We start from the raw sequence: 18,657 nt of genomic DNA, 5'->3' as shown, positions 1-18,657 counted from the left end.
TCCACCCTTCTCTTCCCCCAACTGACTCATCTGCCAATTAACCCCATCTCACCTGGATCCACCTGTCACTTGGCTGCTCTTAGCCTGCCCCTTCTCTTCAATTCTTCCAACCAGTAAGGTGTGCTCCAGGTAATGCTGTGAGTTGTTTACTGCAGGGAGCTGCACTGAGTACTCACAGAGACCAATGACAAGTCCCAGTGTGAACAATGTGTGTTTGTGGATAAGGGAAGGGAGTCATGTCATGCAGATCAGATATTCAAATGCAGGAGGTTGCTGGTCACCATGGCTAGAGGCTTGATATTGCAGAATATTGGTACATTGCTGCGAAATGTTCATCAGAGCTAGTTTCTTAGTTTAGTTTAGAGATACAGTGTGGAAATAGGCCCTTCAGCCCATCGCGTATATGCACCAACCAGCGATCACCTAGCACACTAACACTATCATACACATTTAGGGACAATTTGCAATTTTTGGCAGAAGCCAATTAACCTACAAACCTGGACATCCTTGGAATGTGGGAGGAAACCGGAGCACCCGGAGAAAACCCATGCGGTCATAGGGAGAATGTACAAACTCTGCACAGACAGCACCCGAGGTCAGGATGGAACCCGGGTCTCTGGCACTGCAAGGCAGCCACTCTACTGCTGTGCCACTGTGCTGCCAATAGGAGCTATGTCCCCCATTCACACCTCAGGTTCCATGATTCTCCCCACCGATCCTCTCCACATGGCCACTCTGCAAGGCACCACTAATAGGCAGCATTGGGAGTAAGTATGAAGTTCATCCAGAGAACTAGCATAACAGCCATAAGAGATGGGATGAAAAAAACCTTGGATATTCAGCAAGTTTACCACACAGTATTCCAACCCTTGACATCAGGCATTGGACAGGACAGGACCCAGTTTGATGCACGTTGGTAACAATTTTATTATTAAAATTCTACATCGGTGATACACAAGATAATATTAATCAGAAATAGAACAATTGCTTGGACTTTGAGCCCTCTTACCTGTCATATAGCGCAGGTCAATACACAAATTAATTGCACTGTTTTAACTGAATTGAAATCAACGGCAATCAATGACTCTAAGGATTACATTAGATGATTAATATTAACATTCAGATTACATAACAGAAGGTAGCAATTCCATTATCCTGCAAAAACCGATTTCTTCAGTGCAACGTAAACAAGTTTGAAGGTGGGGCAGTGGTTTGGTTGCAGTTTGTGAACAAGCCAACATTGCAGTCAGCAGTATCCCGAGAGTGGAACTTGCACACGATGTTATTCCACCAGCCAGATTTCTTCCTTCAAGTGTAGGACATGTGACGTCTCCTAAATAACTTTGCTGAAATCACTTTTAGAAAATAAAACCATTGGCTAACTTCCAAACTCCACTGGAACACAATGTTGCAAAGATTGGGATATGGGTCTGAAGAAAGGTCTCGATCTGTTGTTTTTCTCCAGAGATGCTGCCTGACCCACTGAGTTACCCCATGTATTCTGGATGTATTCAAGAGAAAGATAGATATAGCTCCTAGGGCTAACGGAATCAAGAGATATGGGGAGAAAGCAGGAACAGGGTACTGATTCTGGATGATCAGCCATGATCTTATTGAAACATATAAGATTATTAAGGGGTTGGACACGTTAGAGGCAGGAAACATGTTCCCAATGTTGGGGGAGTCCAGAACCGGGGCCACGGTTTAAGAATAAGGGGTAGGCCATTTAGAACGGAGATGAGGAAAAACCTTTTCAGTCAGAGAGTTGTAAATCTGTGGAATTCTCTGCCTCAGAAGGCAGTGGAGGCCAAATTGGATGCTTTCAAGAGAGCTAGATAGAGCTCTTAAGGATAGCGGAGTCAGGGGGTATGGGGAGAAGGCAGAAACGGGCTACAGATTGAGAATGATCAGCCATGATCACATTGAATGGTGGTTCTGGCTCAAAGGGCCGAATGGCCTACTTCTGCACCTTTTGTCTATTGTCTATCATATTGAGTGGCGGTGCTGGCTCGAAGGGCCAAATGGCCTACTCCTGCACCTATTTTCTATGTTTCAATGTTTCCAGCATTTTGTGTCTATCTGGGATATCTCCAGTCTCTTGAGAACAAAGTGCGGGAGAGGGTCCCATCTCCACACAGGCTCAGCTTCACCACAGGACTAGAGTGGGAAGCCTCGCCTCTTAACCCAAGTTACCCTGGACATCCTATTTATAAACACTTCTTATAAATCATTCTGGAAGAATCATTGCTTATTGCAAATTAAAGCTTCCATTTTCATGGAATTTTAAAATCATACAGTGTGGAAATAGGCCAGTGTGTCAGGCAGCATCTCTGGAGAAAACGGATGGGTGACATTTCAGGTCGGAACCCTTCTTCTGACTCGAAACGTCACCCATACTTTTTCTCCAGAGATGTTGCCTGACCCGCTGAGTAACTCCGGCACATTATGTCTATCTTCGGTATAAACCATCATCTGCAGTTTCTTCCTACACATGGAAACAGTCCATTTGGCCCCACTCATCCATGCTGATCAGTGGGCACCCTTCCATACTAACCCCACCCCCCAACATTTGGTCAATATTCCTGTGTTCATCTGGATACCTCTTAAATGCTGTCAAGTTCTACATTATTGCCTAGAGATTCGGCTCTGCTAATGAGAAACTGCTCTGCATTCATGGACAATTGATGGACTGACTAATCAGTCCATTGGGTTAGCATCGTCAGTGTGGGAAATCCTGCCTTTTCACTTTGTGAGTTAGTCCCCATAATGAATGGGTATGATGGTGTCGTTTCGATTGTAGTGAATCGGGATTCGATTGTAGAGAATCGGATTGTGGAGAATTCGGGATCACTCCTCATTGAATATCAGGCCTCCGATCTCTACCTGACCTTTGTTTAATAGCACCAGGGAAAGGTGGTGATCCATGTGGAACAATGGTGATCCATGGGAATTGGCAGTGAGGTGGGGCCAGGTGGAGTGAGAGTGGTGTGGGAATGGGAATGGGAGTGGAGTGGGAGTGGGAGTGGAGTGAGAGTGGGAATGGGAGTGGGAGTGGGAGTAGAAATAAGAGTAGAGTAGGTTGGAGTGGAGTGGCAGTGGGGATGGGAGTGGGAATGGGAGTGAGTGGGAGTGGGAGTGGGAGTGGAATGGGAGTGAAGTCGGAGTGGCAGTGGGAGTGGGAGTGGAGTAGGAGTGTAGTGAGAGTGGGAGTGGGAGTGTGGGAGTGGGAGTGAATGGGAATGGGAGTGAAGTGGGAGTGGGAGTGGGAATAGAAGTGGAAGTGGGAGTGAGTGAGAGTGGGAGTGGGAGTGGATTGGGAGTGGGAGTGGGAGTGGAGTGGGAATGGAGTGGGAGTGGAGTGGGAGTGGAGTGGGAGTGGGAGTGGGAGCGGGAGTGGAATGGGAGTGGGAATAGGAGTGAGAGAGTAGGAGTGGGAGTAGAGAGGAATGGGAGTGGAATGGGAGTGGGAGTAGGAGAAGGAGAAGGAGAATAGGAGTGGGAGTAGAGAGGTGGGAGTGGAGTGGGAGTGGAGTGGGAGTGGAGTGGGAGTGGAGTGGGAGTGGAGTGGGAGTGGAGTGGGAGCGGGAATGGGAGCGGGAGTGGGAGCGGGAGTGGGGCGGGAGTGGAATGGAGTGGGAGTGGGAGTGGAGTGGAGTGGGAGTGGGAGTGAAGTAGAGTGGGAGAGGGAGTAGGAGCGGGAGTGGGAGTGGAATGACAGTGGGAGTAGGAGTGAGAGAGTAGGAGTGAGAGTAGAGAGGAATGGGAGTGGAGTGGGAATGGGAGTGGGAATGGGAGTGGAATGGGAGTAGGAATAGGAGTGAGAGAGTAGGAGTGGGAGTAGAGAGGAGTGGGAGTGGAGTGGGAGTGTAGTTGGAGTGGGAGTGTAGTGGGAGTGGGAGTGTAGTTGGAGTGGTGGGAGTGGGAGTGGGAGTGGAGTGGGAGTGGGAGTGGGAGTGGAGTGGGAGTGGAGTGGGAGTGGAGTGGGAGTGGGAGTGGGAGTGGGAGTGGAGTGGGAGTGGAGTGGGAGTGGGAGCGGGAGCAGGGGTGGGGGTGATAGCTGGAGTGGGAGTGGGAGTAGGAGTGGAGTGGGAGTGGAGTGGGAGTGGAGTGGGAGTGGGAGTGGGAGTAGAGTGAGAGTGGAGTGAGAGTGGGAAGCCTCAGCACAGTTCTTTACACAGCATGGGGCTGGATCTGCAGATGAATCTTCTGTCAACACAGACCTTCTCACATCTGTGCGACAGGTCTAAGGTGATAGAACTGCAGATGCTGATTTATACCAAAGGTAGACACAAAATGCTGGAGTAACAACCACAGGCAGCATCTCTGGAGAAAACGTGTAGGTGATTTTTAAGGTTGGGATCCTTCTTCTGATTCAGTCTGAAGAAGGGTCCTGACCTGAAACGTCACCTATCCGTTTTCTCCAGAAATGTGCCTGGCCCGTTGAGTTATTCTAGCATTTTGTATCTAATCTTGGACAGTTCCGGGGTAGCGGCTATACATATGAAAGTGGGTCCCAGCGGTGAGCTCAAAGGTGTGGAGGGTGAGCACTGGGATTATGATGGGAAGATGTGGGAAGTAAACTCTTCTAATCACTGTGTAGGATTTGTGCAACACCAGTACATAAGGTGGGTGCCAGAAAAATAGCTTCCAAGTGGGGTTTCATTCCAGAGTCCATCACTTGCTGAAGTCTTCATCATTGCAAACCCGATAAATTGGCTTCTAAATATTTCCGGGAGGTGTTGACATCTATTTTGTCTATTTGAAAGCAGAAACCACTCGCTTCTCAAGTGCCAGTCCCTGCCTGGAGTAGAGTGTGTGGGCGACCAGCGGCAGAGAGCAGGGTTCCTCTCAGTACATCTTCTGGCCAAGAACAGACTCCAGCTGGCGTGACTTTCCCATGTCTTGGCTCAGCTCCATGGCCAGAACCTCTGACGTCTGCTCTACTTGGCTCGCAAGGCAATGGATGGTCCGAAGCATTGCTTCCATCTTCCCAACCTTCTCCTTGAACCTAGGAAGAAGGGAGCATCAGTAGACATCCCATCAGCAACTCCAGGCCTGGATCCTCAATTACCAGGCACAAAGTTAACCCAGCACAATCTAAAACCCGCATGTCATACAGGGAGTGTCATTTAGTGTCCGGCCCACGTTTAAAGGATGTTTAATGAAACTTTGTAAATATTATGATTTGGTGATGGGACGGACGAGAGGGGGATTGAAATGATCTTTAACCTATGCTGTTCCCTTCCCTGAGAGTGTCTGGTGTGACTGTATAGAGGCAGCTTCACTCTGTGTCTGATCCTGAGAATATGTGAAGGAATGGTGAAAAGGGAGCTTCATTTGGTGCTAACATGTGCTCTGTGAGTGTATGATGGTATAGAGGGAGCTTCATTTGATGCTAACATGTGCTCCGGGAGTGTGTGATGGGATGGTGTAGAGGGAGCATCACTCTGTGTCTAACCTGGTCTCTGTGAGGGTGTATTGCGACTGTTTAGGGGAGCTTCACTCTGTGTCGGACCCAAAGCATGTGTGATGGGATAGTGTTGAGGGAGCTTCACTCTGTGTCTGACCTGTGTCCTGGGAGTATGTGATGGCTTGGTGCAGAGGGAGTTTCACCCTGTGTCTGACCTTGAGAATGTGTTGGGATGATATAGAGAGAACTTTACTTCAACCCATCGCAGATTGGGACGGAACAGTTTAGAGGGAGCTTCGCTTTTTGTCTAACCCTGGGAATGTGCGATGCAATGGTGCAGGGAGTTTCACTCAGTGTCTAACGCTGGGAATGTGTGATGGGAAGCTATAAGGGAGCTTCACTCTGTCCAATCCTGGGAGTGTGTGAGGAGACAGTGTAGAAGGAGGTTCGGCACATCTAACCTGTACTCTCTCTGCCGTGCGAATCCTTCCACCCACAAGATGAATTTATGAGCTATCATCGACTGGCTTGAGGCCACAGTAGGGGCAGGTACTTACTTTGTGAGACGGCTGTCTGTTGAGGGCTGTGCCTCAAGGCTTGCCCCAATGTCCGCCATGATATTGTTGGACTCCTCGTTCTGTAGCTTGATGTCCAGCAGGGTGTTCGAGATCACCGACTGGTAGCTGCCTTTCCCAATCTCCTCCTTCATCGCCACCACTAGACTTTCCAAGCTGGAGCTGGTGCCGTCCATCAGCCCCTTTACCGGGCCCAGGTCCTCTTGAGTAGCCGGAAGGGTTGCCTCATGCTCCCTGGTCACCGAGTTGGTCAGCAGGGTGATGGAACAGGTGTCGGAGACTTCCTCCTGGTCCTGCAAGATGAATTCAGCCACACCGTCAGCCGCAGCAGAGTCATTCAATGGCAGGGTGAAGAGCAAATCCCCGGGATCGAGCTGGAATCCCTCATGATCTCCACTCTGTCCACCACTGCCAGGGAGAAGGAAGGTTACCAGAATCCACCGGAGGTTCCACAGGAGTCTCATGATGAGCTGCAGAGGAATTGGAGAATTTTCCTGATATTATCCCTGAAATTCAATGCACCCCTTTGTTACTTCCAGCCTTTATTCATCTAATGAACTCTCATTCAGGTCAGTGATGGCCTTCCAGCATCAGCATTAAACATCATCAGCAGTAAACAGTAATGCAGTATCCTTCTCCAGAACCTGACCTGCTGAGTGTTTCTCGAACATGCAGCGTTTAGTTTGGATTTCCAGACTCTGGCTTTACTTCTGTGCTGAGCAGGTCCCTCTCTTCCACCCTCTGCAAACATCACCCAATCCAATCCACCTGTCCCTTCCAACGCTACCAGAAGTGACAATAATGCACACAACACAAGGGGCAGCCTATCCAGCACAACAACATAGGAACAGTCAACGATAGATACAATAACTACAGGGACTGCAACTGATACGACGACACAGGGACATACACTGATACACACAACAACACAGGGACATACACTGATGCACACAACAACACAGGGACATACACTGGTACACACAACAACACAGGGACATACACTGATGCACACAACAACACAGGGACATACACTGATGCACACAACAACACAGGGACATACACTGGTACACACAACAACACAGGGACATACACTGATGCACACAACAACACAGGGACATACACTGATACACACAACAACACAGGGACAACACAGGGACATACACTGGTACACACAACACAGGAACATACACTGGTACACACAACAACACAGGGACAACACAGGGACATACACTGGTACACACAACACAGGGACATACACTGGTACACACAACACAGGGACATGCACTGATACACACAACAACACAGGAACATACACTGGTACACACAACAACACAGGGACTGGCACTGATACAGCAACAACACAGAACAATCACACACACACAACATTTGAACAGTCACTGATACGCACAACATCACAGGGACAGACAGTGATACAACAACACAGGGCCAGTCACTGATTCAGCAATGATACAAGAACATTTACATACAATTACAATAACATGAACAGTCACTGATACTCACAGCAACACAGGGGTAGTCACCAATACACACAACACAAGGACAATGACTGATATGCACACCAGCATAGGAACAGTCAGTGACACACACAATGACACAGGTACAGTCACTCATGCACAACAAAACAGGCTCAGCCACTGAGACACGCAACCACTGAGGTACAATGTTTTCAAATTCATCCATGTGATGTGGACATTGTTAGCAATCCCAACATTTATTGTTCGGTCTTAATTGAACCTGAAGTGAGAATCAGTCAAGAGCCAACTACCTCCATGTCAGATAGGGTAAAGACTGCAGATGTTCTCCCCTAAAGGACTACTAAATCAGATGAAATTTTATAACAATCCAGCACTTTTACATCTCTGTTGTTGAGATTATCTTTTTATTAAAATGACAGCACATTTAAATACTTCAGTTTAAACCAGCAGTCTGCCCTGGGTTCATGTCCATGCATCAATGGGCAGTAACAGCCACCACATTTACAGCGAACATAGAACAGTACAGAACAGGAACAGGCCCTTTGGCCCATCATATCTGTGCCAAACATGATGCCAATGATTTCCAGGGCGCTCGAAGGGCTGCTCCACACTGACACTGAGGTACTGACCACAGCCAGTTGGCTCCAGATATACATGGCTAAATCCCTGCATTCCTTCTGTCACAAATTACTGCCAGCAATGGGGATCCCCAAATCATTTCTCAGACCAATCCTCAAACCAATTTCCCCCCTTGACTCACACGTTCTCCTCTTTCAGAAAAACACTCGCTACATCCCTCACATGCACTGCCCCCATATCTCTCCTTTCTCACCCTCTCTCTTTCCTCCCACTCTCTCACACTTCTCTCATTCTCTTTTTCTCACTCCCTCCCTCCCTCTCTCACTCTCCATTCCCACTGCCACCTTCCTCTTCCACCGATATATGCCCTCCCTCTCACTCCCCCTCTCCCCACCTCAATCCTACCCACATTTCATCCCCATCGTTACCCTCCCACCCACACTCCCTCTCTTCATCTTTCATTCCCTCCCTCTCACTCCTTCCCTCTCTCACTCCCTCCATCCCCCATTCTCTCTTTCAGACGGATTCACGAACTCCCTCACACTCCCCTCCCCACATCTCTAACACTCGCTCGCTCCTATATTCCTTCACTCCCTATTCAACTCACTTTTTCTCTCTCCTTCCGTCATTGCTGCCTCATTGTCTCTTTCCCTCTGTGCCTTGCTCCACCACACACTCCGTTACCTCACTCCCTCCCACCCTCTCTCCCTCACTCCATCCCTCCCTCTCCCACTCCCAGAACATTACCGTACACTAACACTGCTGTGAGTTGAGTGGACTCTTCCTCCCGGCCGCCCCACAGTGCTTTCCTGGAGTGCTCTGAGTGCTGGGATCTCTCTCCCAGTCCTTCAGTTTCCCTGGGACAAACTGTCTGAGCAGTGGGCTGCATCCATTCCTCAGGCCTCGTGTGCTTGGTGCTGAGATGTTCTGGGCTCCTGTTCCTTGTTGATTTATTTTCCGTCGGATGCTGAATGCTTCAGTTCACGCACATCTGTAATATGTTAATGACTGGCAGCTGGAACCTCCAGCTCAGACGGAGTGGAAATAAACACGGACTTCCCAGATGTGTCTTAAAGGGACAGTGGCAGCAAAGGTCCCAGACCCGAAATATTAACTTGTTTTCTTCTTCCACAGATGCTGTCTGAACTGCGGAGTATTTACAACATTTTCTGCTTTTCTTCTGGAATTTGTAGGCCTTAGTTGTAGAAAATACATACAAAATGCTGGAGTAACTTAGCGGATCAGGCAGCATCTCTGGAGGAAACGAAATGGTGACATTTTGGGTCGAGATCCTTCTTCAGACTGAGAGTCAGGGGAGGGGGAAACTAGAGATATGGAAGGGTACAAAGAACACGAAGGGAGTGAAAAGGACAGATCAAAGCTGACGATGATCAAGGAAATGTACAATGGTCCATAGGGAACAGTGATTCCCCTCTTCCATTATAGATGAAGCTCTCACGAGGGTCTCCTCGATATCCCGCAGCTCCGCTCTTGCTCCCCCTACCCCCATTCGACACAAGGATAGAGTTCCCCTTGACCTCACCTTTCACCCCATCAGCTGTCTCATACAGCACATAATCCTCCGACATTTTCGTCACCTCCAACGGGATCCCACTATTAGCCACATCTTCCCATCTCCAACCCATTCTGCTTTCCACAGAGACCGTTCCCTCTGCAACTCCCTGGTCAACTCGTCCCTTCCCACCCAAACCACCCCCTCCCCAGGTACCTTCCCCTGCAACTGCAGGAAATGTAGCACCTTTCCCTATACCCCACCCCCCCCCCCCCCACCCCCCCTCGACTCCGTCCAAGGACCTCAATAGTCTTTTCATGTGAGGCAGAGGTTCACTTGCATCTCCTCCAACCTCATCTACTGTATCCGCTGTTCCAGCTGTCGACTACTGTATACCGGTCAAATGTATGGTGGGCTGAAGGGCCAGTTTCCGTGCTGTATGGCCCTGCTCTATTGCTATGACCATTACTATGCTCCAGATGGGGAGAGTGTTGGAGAGAGAAGACAAAAGGATGGGTTGGGTGGAGGCAGAGAAAAAGGGAGAGATGTGGTTGGGAAGATACCTTGAAAAAGTGGTGCGCTTCCTTCTTGTAACCAACTACCCATTAGAGTGAATATTAATTGTCTAAAGTCCACTAATTCCTCCTATCCTCAAATTCATTCCCTCCACTATTGAATTTGCCAGAATCAAAAAATCTGGAATTCTCTCTGGAAACCTCATCCCCACATCCTCCTCTCCTTTTGAATGCCTCTGACTGAATTTCGACTTGGGCATAGTTTCATACATTCACGTTAAGAAAATATGAGGCTTAGAGAGAATCTGAGAATATTTTCACCTCGAGGGTGGTTGGAATCTGGGAAATGCCAACTTGGGAGAGTGGCCTGTATGACACCTAAGTATCTGGATGAACACGAGTTACCATGGCATAGTTGGCAATGACAATGCGGCACAGGGCAGCACAGTGGTGCACAGTAGAGATGTGGCCTTACAGCTCCAGAGACCCAAGTCCAATCCTGACTACAGGTGCTGTCTGTACAGAGTTTGTATGTTCTCCCTGTGACCAGTGGGTGCTCTGGTTTCCTCCCACATTCCAAAGACGTACTGGTTGGTAGGTTTATTCACAAAATGCTGGAGTAACTCAGCAGGTCAGGCAGCATCTCGGGAGAGAAGGAATGGGTGACGTTTCGGATCGAGACCCTTCTTCAGACTGATGTCGGGGGTGGGACAAAGGAAGGATATAGACTGATGTCGGGGGTGGGACAAAGGAAGATTAATTGGTAGGTTAATTGGCTACTGTAACATTGTAAATTGTCCCTAATGTGTAGGATAGTGCTAGTATATGGAGATCACTGGTCGGCGTGGACTCGGTGGGCCAAAGGGCCTGTTTCCATGTGTATCTCTAAAGTCTAAAGACTAAGTGCTGATGAATTGAATTAGTGCAGAAGGCTACTTAATGGTCGGTATGGACATGGTAGGGAAAAGGGCCTGTCTCTGTGCTGTAGGACTGTGATTCACCTGTTCTAATATTTCCTTCAGTGTCTCAGAGTGCAATTATGTTGATGAAGTTCCTATGATTGGGCCGATTACTGAAGGGGTAATTGGAGATGTAAGATGCTACTAAGCCTGAACCAGTTTAGAATGAACAGAAGGGGTTGCACAATTAACTGAAATTTGATCTGCTACTATTACAACGATTAACCTACAAATTGCTATGATGGTTTACAAGATTATCAGAAGCATAGATGGGGTAGATGGTCAGAATTGTTCTCTCATGACGAGCTGACAAAAACAAAGGGCATAGATTTTAAGGAGCAAGGTAGGAGATTTAGAGGTTATCTTAGGGAGAATTTTCTCACACAGTAGGTGTTTGAATTCTGGAATGGATTCCCTGGGGGGGTGTGATGGAGAAGAGGAATATCGTCTTTATCATTGGAAGCAAAGTGACGCAGCTGATAGAGTTGCTGCATCACTGTGCCAGAGATCCGAGTTCAATCCTGACCTCAGGGGCTGTCTACGCAGAGTTTACACATTCTCCCTGAGGCCGCCTGGGTTTCCTTCAGGTGCACCGGTTTCCTCCCACAGGCATAAGATGTGCAGGTTTGTAGGTTAATTGGCCTTTGTAAATTGCCCTTAGTGTGCAGGGAGTGGACAAGAAAGTGGGATAACATACAACTTGTATGGACGGGCGATTAATGGTCTATATGGACTCAGTAGGCTGGAGGGCCTGTTTCCATGCTGTATCTTTCAATCAATTGATCAATTAATCAATCTTACTATAGTCACAGAATGCTGGAATAACTCAGCAGGTCAGGCAGCATCTCTGGAGAAAATTGATAGGTGATGTTTTAGCCTGTGACCCTTCGTCAGAATGTTCTCAATTTTCTCCAAAGATTTTTTCAGACCTACGTAGTTACTCCAGCACTCTGTGTCTATCTTTGGTATAAACCAGCATCTGCAGTTGTTTTTTGATCACAATCATTCTTACCTGGTCTGCCTAATATGGTGGCATAGAGGTGCAACGGTTAGTGATGCTGCCACACAGTTCCATTGACTCTGGTTTGATCCTGACCTCGGCTGTTATCTATGTGGAGTTTGCATGTTCCTGTAACTGTGGATTTCCCCCAGGTGCTCCAGTTTCCCCATGCATCATAAAGACGTACGAGTCAGAGGGTTACATCGAGCAATACAGCATCACAGGAACAGACATTTTGACCTATGATGTCTGGTCCAACCAAGATACCACTTTAAACTGATCCCATCTGTCTGTATATGGTCCATATTCCTCTGTTCCTTGCTTATTCATGTGTATGTCTGAACGTCTGAAACTTTGGTATCATTCCTGCTTCCCCCACGTCCCCTGGTAGCACGTTCCAGGCACCTACCACTTTCTGTATAAAATACTTGCCCCACACATCTCGTTTAAATATTTCTCCTTTCACCTTAAAGCCACGACCCATACTATTTGACATTTCCACCCTGGGGAGAGAGGTTTGCCTGACGATAACTTTCATCACATTTATCAGGCAAATTTTCAGCCTCCAGCGCAGCACCAGAGACCCGGGTTCAATCCCAACTTTGGGTGCTGTCTGTACAGAGTTTGTATGTTCTCCCCGTGACCGTGCGCGTTTTCTCCAAGATCTTCGTATTTCCTCCCACACTCCAAACACGCACGGGTTTGTAGGTTAGTTGGCTTGGGTTTGTATACCTGATATAAGGGTAAATTGTCCCTAGTGTGTGTAAGATTGTGTTAATCCACCAAATCCACCCAAAACTTCATCCTCAACATTGATGGTCTCCCAGTATCCACCTCACCTCACATCCGGAATCTTGGAATCATCCTTGATCAAACCCTCTCCTTCGACAAACACATCAAACACATCACAAAGACAGCCTTCTTCCACCTCAAAAACATTGCCCATCTCCGTCCATCCCTCTCCTCCACAGCTGCAGAAACCCTCATCCACGCCTTCATCACCTCCCGTCTGGACTACTGCAACAGCCTCCTCTATGGCGCACCCTCAAAAATCATCAATAAACTTCAATACATTCAAAACTCCGCTGCCCGTCTACTCACACATACCTCGATCCGTGACCATATCACCCCCGTACTTTATAAACTCCACTGGCTCCCCATCCCCCAGAGAATCCAGTACAAAATCCTCCTCATAACCTACAAAGCCCTCCATAACCTGGCCCCATCCTACCTGACCGACCTCCTCCACAGGCACACTCCCACCTGCACCCTCCGCTCTGCCGCTGCCAATCTCCTATCCCCCCACATCCGGACCAAACTCAGATCCTGGGGGGACAGGGCTTTCTCCATCGCTGCTCCCACCCTATGGAACTCACTACCCCAAACTGTTAGAGACTCCTCCACACTCACCACATTCAAAACATCGCTGAAGTCTCACCTGTTCAGTACTGCCTTCAACCACTGAAGGTCACCTCACCTTCTGTCTCCTTTCTCTGTTCATTTATTTATTTACTTATTTATCTATTTATTCATTTCCCTATGTTCTCAAAATCTCTGTAAAGCGCTTTGAGTATAAGAAAAGCGCTATATAAATAAAATGCATTATTATTATTATTATTATTAATATGCGGGGATCGCTGGTCGGTGCAGACTTGGTGGGCCAAAGGGCCTGTTTCCATGCTGTATCTCTAAACTAACCTAAACTAACCTAATACTCTCTGATCCAGGCAACGTCCTGGTGACCTTATCCTGCACTGTCTTCAAAGCCTGCCTATCCTTTCTGCAATGGGGTGACCAGAACTAAACACAATACCCCAAATAAAGCCTAACCAAAGTTCAATACAACAGCAAGATAACTTCTAATTGGACTTTTAATTGAACAATATAAATAGCTCCCTGAGTGTATTTGAGTGGACAGGAATGAGGGGAGAATAAAGATAGGAATAGATTAGGATTAGCGAAAATGGTCAATGGGGAAGATTGGCATGGACTAGGTGGGCTGAAGGGACCATTTCTACATTGTATAATACCATGACTCCACAACTCTATAATACAGATTGTACTGAGAACTAAGGTACTCTGAGCATGCCCTCTGTATAATGTGCAGTATCAGCTTGGATCTTACACTGAATTGGGATTTAAAGACATAATCTTGTAACATAGGCAGAGCCACTCCATATAGATGACACCCAGTGACTTGCCTTGGCCTTTTCCACTCTTGCGGAGAGTCCACTTCTGTTCACTCTTCCCTTTCTGATGACAGGAGACAGGGACCATCTATAGTGTCAGTGTACATTAGGCTTCACCCTGACTGCTACTGACTACAGCCACTCCGGGTGAATAGTATTAAATGAGAATCTTTACAATGTCACCCTTCACGTTTTATCCTTTCCAAGTTCCTTGCTGCCTTTGGGACATTGTACAGAATGACACGAGTTAACACAATGATTTATGATGCATGTATCTTCATAATAATCAGCAGTCTGTCCTTGGTTAGAGATAAATAGTCATACATAGTCAAAGAATCACACAGCACATAAACAGGCCCTTCGGCCCACTGAGTTTGAACCAACCATCACGTACCCATTTATTCTAATCCTACATTGATCCCATTTTGTTAACCCCATATTCCCTCAATTCCCCTCAGATTTTACCATTCATCCACACACTAGGTGCTGTTCACAGTGCCCAATCAACCTACTGACCCGCACATCTCTGAGATGTGGGGGGAAACTGGAGCACTCGGAGGAAGCACTTGCCATCACACTGAGAACATGCAAACCCCATACAGTCAAGATTGAAGCCCGGTTGCGAGAGCTGGGATACACACGTGGTGAGGTGGTGCAGAAGTCTCTCGAGCTGTGTCGTCTCCCTGTATGTGCATCCCAATGTCTAATGCAGACGTATTAAATGGCCTCCTTTGCTCTGAAAACATCTAGCACAGGGACCTCCTGGAGGTTTGGTCACGGGAACACAGGGGAAATGGGAGCCATCAGTTCAGGTTGACTTGGAGAGAGTTGCCACGGGTTAGGGAAGGGGGAGCAGGTTTTGCCAAGAAGGTGATGAAAGACTTGGCAGAATTCCCAACTCTTAACTCCACAACCACTGGACAGATTAATATTGGAACAACAAGGACTGGAGAGACACTGGAACGGCCAAGAACAACAACATTGCTTCCCAGTGGAACAAACTCATATTGGGTTCTTGTTTTAAATACAATCATTAGGCTATCGGAGAGAAGTCCCTGAAATCACACAAACCAACCTCCCTTCCATTGACTCCATATATACCTCATGCTATGAAGACCAGCTGACCAGCAAGGATGAGTCACACCTCGGCCACTCACTCTTCTCCCCTCTCCCATCGGGCAAAAGGTATAGAAATGTGAAAACGCATACCTCCAGATTCAGGAACAGTTTCTTCCCGGCTGTTATCAGGCAACTGAACCATCCTACCAACAACTAGAGAACAGTCCTGAACTGCTATCTACCTCATTGGAGACCCTCAGATATTTGATTGGACTTTACTGACTTTATCTTGCAGTAAATGTAACTCATGATATTCCTTTTATCATATATCTGTCCACTGTGGATGGCTTGACTGTAATCATGTATTGTCTTTCTGCTGACTGGTTAGCAGGCACAAAAGTTTTTCACTACACGTCTCAATAAACTAAACTAATGAACTAACTAATGAACTCTGAGCTCATACACTGCCCATAGATAAGAATTTCAAGAAAAATGGCTAAGCAAATGATTCACTCTGTGAATATGTTTGAGGTTGGTAGTTATTGGAAGACACCAGCTGTGATATCTAAATCTTTCCTATCATGTACCTGTCTAAAAGATTGTCCCCTGAAGGTCCTTCTGCAGTTGTACAGGGCCCTAGTGAGACCGCACCTGGAGTACTGTGTGCAGTTTTGGTCTCCAAATTTGAGGAAGGATATTCTTGCTATTGAGGGCGTGCAGCGTAGGTTTACTAGGTTAATTCCCAGAATGGCGGGATTGTCATATGTTGAAAGACTGGAGCGACTAGGCTTGTATACACTAGAATTTAGAAGGATGAGAGGATATCTTATCGAAACGTATAAGATTATTAAGGGGTTGGACAAGTTAGAGGCAGGAAACATGTTCCCAATGTTGGGGGAGTCCAGAACAAGGGGCCACAGTTTAAGAATAAGGGTTAGGCCATTTAGAACTGAGATGAGGAAAAACTTTTTCAGTCAGAGAGTTGTGAATCTGTGGAATTCTCTGCCTCAGAAAGCAGTGGAGGCCAATTCTCTGAACGCATTCAGAGAGAGCTAGATAGAGCTCTTAAGGATAGCGGAGTCAGGGGGTATGGGGAGAAGGCAGGAACGGGGTACTGATTGAGAATGATCAGCCATGATCACATTGAATGGCGGTGCTGGCTCGAAGGCCAAATGGCCTCCTGCTGCACCTATTGTCTATTGCCCCTTAAATATCTCAACCAATGCCTCTGGCAGCTTGTTCCATATACTTACCACCCTCTGTGTGAAAAGGTTGCCCCTCAGGTTGACCGTAAACCTATGCCCTCAAGTGTTTGGTTTCCCTGCCCAAGAGCAGAAGATTGTGCATTACCCTTATCTATGAAATGACCCAAAAGCTTCTGAGCATATCACATTTCCACACTCACTGTTACAATGCCTCAGCACAGCCTGTGGTGGGGGCAGTAAGAGAGGGACAAGCAACACCACTCCTTCCAGATACCAGGGATGACTCGGGGTTAAAATCCAACTGCTTGTTGCAATGGTCAGTGCTTCACTGGTCAGGGCTGGAATCTGGGAATCTCCCTCAGTGACAACAGTTTAGATGTATCCCAGAGTAACGAAACAGGAGTTTCAGCAAACAGGCTGCTGTCGGAATGTTGGCATCGTTCCATGAGTGAGTGCGTGTTCTGGGACGATGCTGATGTCATCTCTGGGCACCAGACAAATCTCAGCTCTCTCACTTGCAAAAAATGTTGATTATAATCTTCCAGCCTCCGCTTTTTTCCTGCTCTTAGCCAGAGTGGATGGAAGAACACAACACAAGAGCAGGACTGTGCCACTCGGCCCTTCCAGCCTACCCAGCTATCGAATACGATCGTGGCTGGCCTGGCGCAGGCCTCATCTCCTCATCTGGGTCAGTTCCCCATCACCATCAGTCTACTGAGTGAGATCCCATTCTGCACTTATCTCCCTCCCAATCACTTACAGTCGGTGAGCAAGGAGGGCCGTCGGAGAGCGATGGGGGCTGCCAAGTGCCAAGGGGGGCCTGACAGGGGGGCTGTCAAGAACAAAGGGGGACCTGGCAGGGGAAGGTCACCGAGAATGTTGGGGGACTCGTGGGAGGGGGGCGCTGACAATGAAGGGGGACCTAGTGGGGGTATTGCTGAGAACAAGGGGGTGAAGGGTGGAGGAGGGGGGTGGCAGACAGTCCTGCCAAAACGTGGCGATATTGTGTACTGCCTGGGCGAGGTCTGCTGTATGATTTTACTGGGTTATATGCAAAACAAAGCATTTCACTGAACCTCAGTTCATATGACAATAAAGTATCAATGAATCATTGAATCTGTTGAAATCAAGGCTCCAGCACTCTCTCTCTCCAAAAGGCCCTGTATTTGCTCAGGAATGATCAAAGGTTTACACTGACAGAGCAAGCTGGCAACTCCTGAAGAATCATAGAGTCAAACTATACTGTTAAGAGAGCCATGAGTGCACTCTGAAATTATTTCACCTGTTCTACAAGTAACTGCAGATTAAATTGTCAAAGACTAGAGGGCATAGCTTTAAGGCAAAAGAGGATGTGTTTTTTACTCAGAGTGCGGGTGGGTGCCTGGAACGCGCTGTCAGGAGTGGTGAAGGACGCAGTTATAATGTGGCATTTAAGAAGCTTTTAGAAAGGCACATGGGTGTGCAACGAATGGAGGGATAAGGATCATGTGCAGGTAGAGGAAACCAGTCTTAACAAAAGACACAAAATGCTGGAGTAATTCAGCAGGTCTTGCAGCATCAAAGATACTAGAGGAACAAGATGAACCACTCCGTTGAAATCACAATAAACTGAAGTGTAGTACGTAAAGGAGCGTAAGGACGCCATTTTAGTAGGCAAAACCCACCGTTCGCTATGCCTCTTGCAGTGTAATCAGTGTTTTGGGGCAACAGTATGGGTGACGATACGATTAAAATGCAGAATATATCTCATCTATCAATTCACAGATTTTTGTTATTTTTCTTTTTAAATGTTTCTGCAGGTTTCTGCCTACTAAAATGGCGCCATGACATACTACGTTTTTTTGGGTCGAGTGGTCTATCTTGTTCCTCTAGTATCTTTAGGCAGCATTTCTGGAGAACTTTGGCCTTCTTTTGACCCATATTCCTATCCAGGTTCCTGTCCAAATGTTTTTCAAATATTGCCATTTGGTTGTAATTAGAATGGCAATTGGCAGAGATTGAAGTTCAAGGAAATTTTGTTAATCCCTTGGATGTGAGCATCACTGAGAAGACGGGAGTTTAATGTCCATCGCTAATAGCCTGTGAGGAGTGATACCACCTTCTTGAACCTCATCAGTCCTTCCAGGGAAGAATATTTTCTTTCTGTCTGTTCCAGCC

The 18,657-nt window shown here is 47.3% G+C and overlaps 2 protein-coding genes across 2 annotated transcripts in view; one reads left to right on the top strand and one right to left on the bottom strand.

Moving 5' to 3' along the window:
- LOC144596755 (L-gulonolactone oxidase-like) overlaps positions 1–18,657 on the top strand; it is a 92,098-nt gene that overhangs the window by 19,083 nt on the left and 54,358 nt on the right. The gene's annotated exons all lie outside the window — the stretch shown is intronic.
- Positions 4,849–6,449, bottom strand: LOC144596867 (uncharacterized). The gene is made up of 2 exons (XM_078405731.1): positions 5,968–6,449; positions 4,849–5,008 (listed from the first exon to the last, which is right to left on the bottom strand). The coding sequence occupies exons 1-2, from the start codon at positions 6,447–6,449 to the stop codon at positions 4,849–4,851; spliced, it is 642 nt and encodes a 213-aa protein (XP_078261857.1).

The sequence above is a fragment of the Rhinoraja longicauda genome, chromosome 9 (genome assembly GCF_053455715.1).
Source record: "Rhinoraja longicauda isolate Sanriku21f chromosome 9, sRhiLon1.1, whole genome shotgun sequence".
In the NCBI taxonomy this organism is placed as follows: Eukaryota; Metazoa; Chordata; class Chondrichthyes; order Rajiformes; family Arhynchobatidae; genus Rhinoraja; species Rhinoraja longicauda.
Note: the sequence above shows the minus strand (reverse complement) of the source record. Positions and strands in the feature narration are given on the sequence as shown.

Bases quoted from the DNA above. Each gene is read 5' to 3' on its own strand.
- LOC144596867 (XM_078405731.1), bottom strand. From the start codon at position 6,449: ATGAGACTCCTGTGGAACCTCCGGTGGATTCTGGTAACCTTCCTTCTC. The intron at 5,009-5,967 runs GTAAGTACCTGC...CCTTCTTCCTAG, and splicing joins ACAGACAGCCGTCTCACAAA to GTTCAAGGAGAAGGTTGGGA.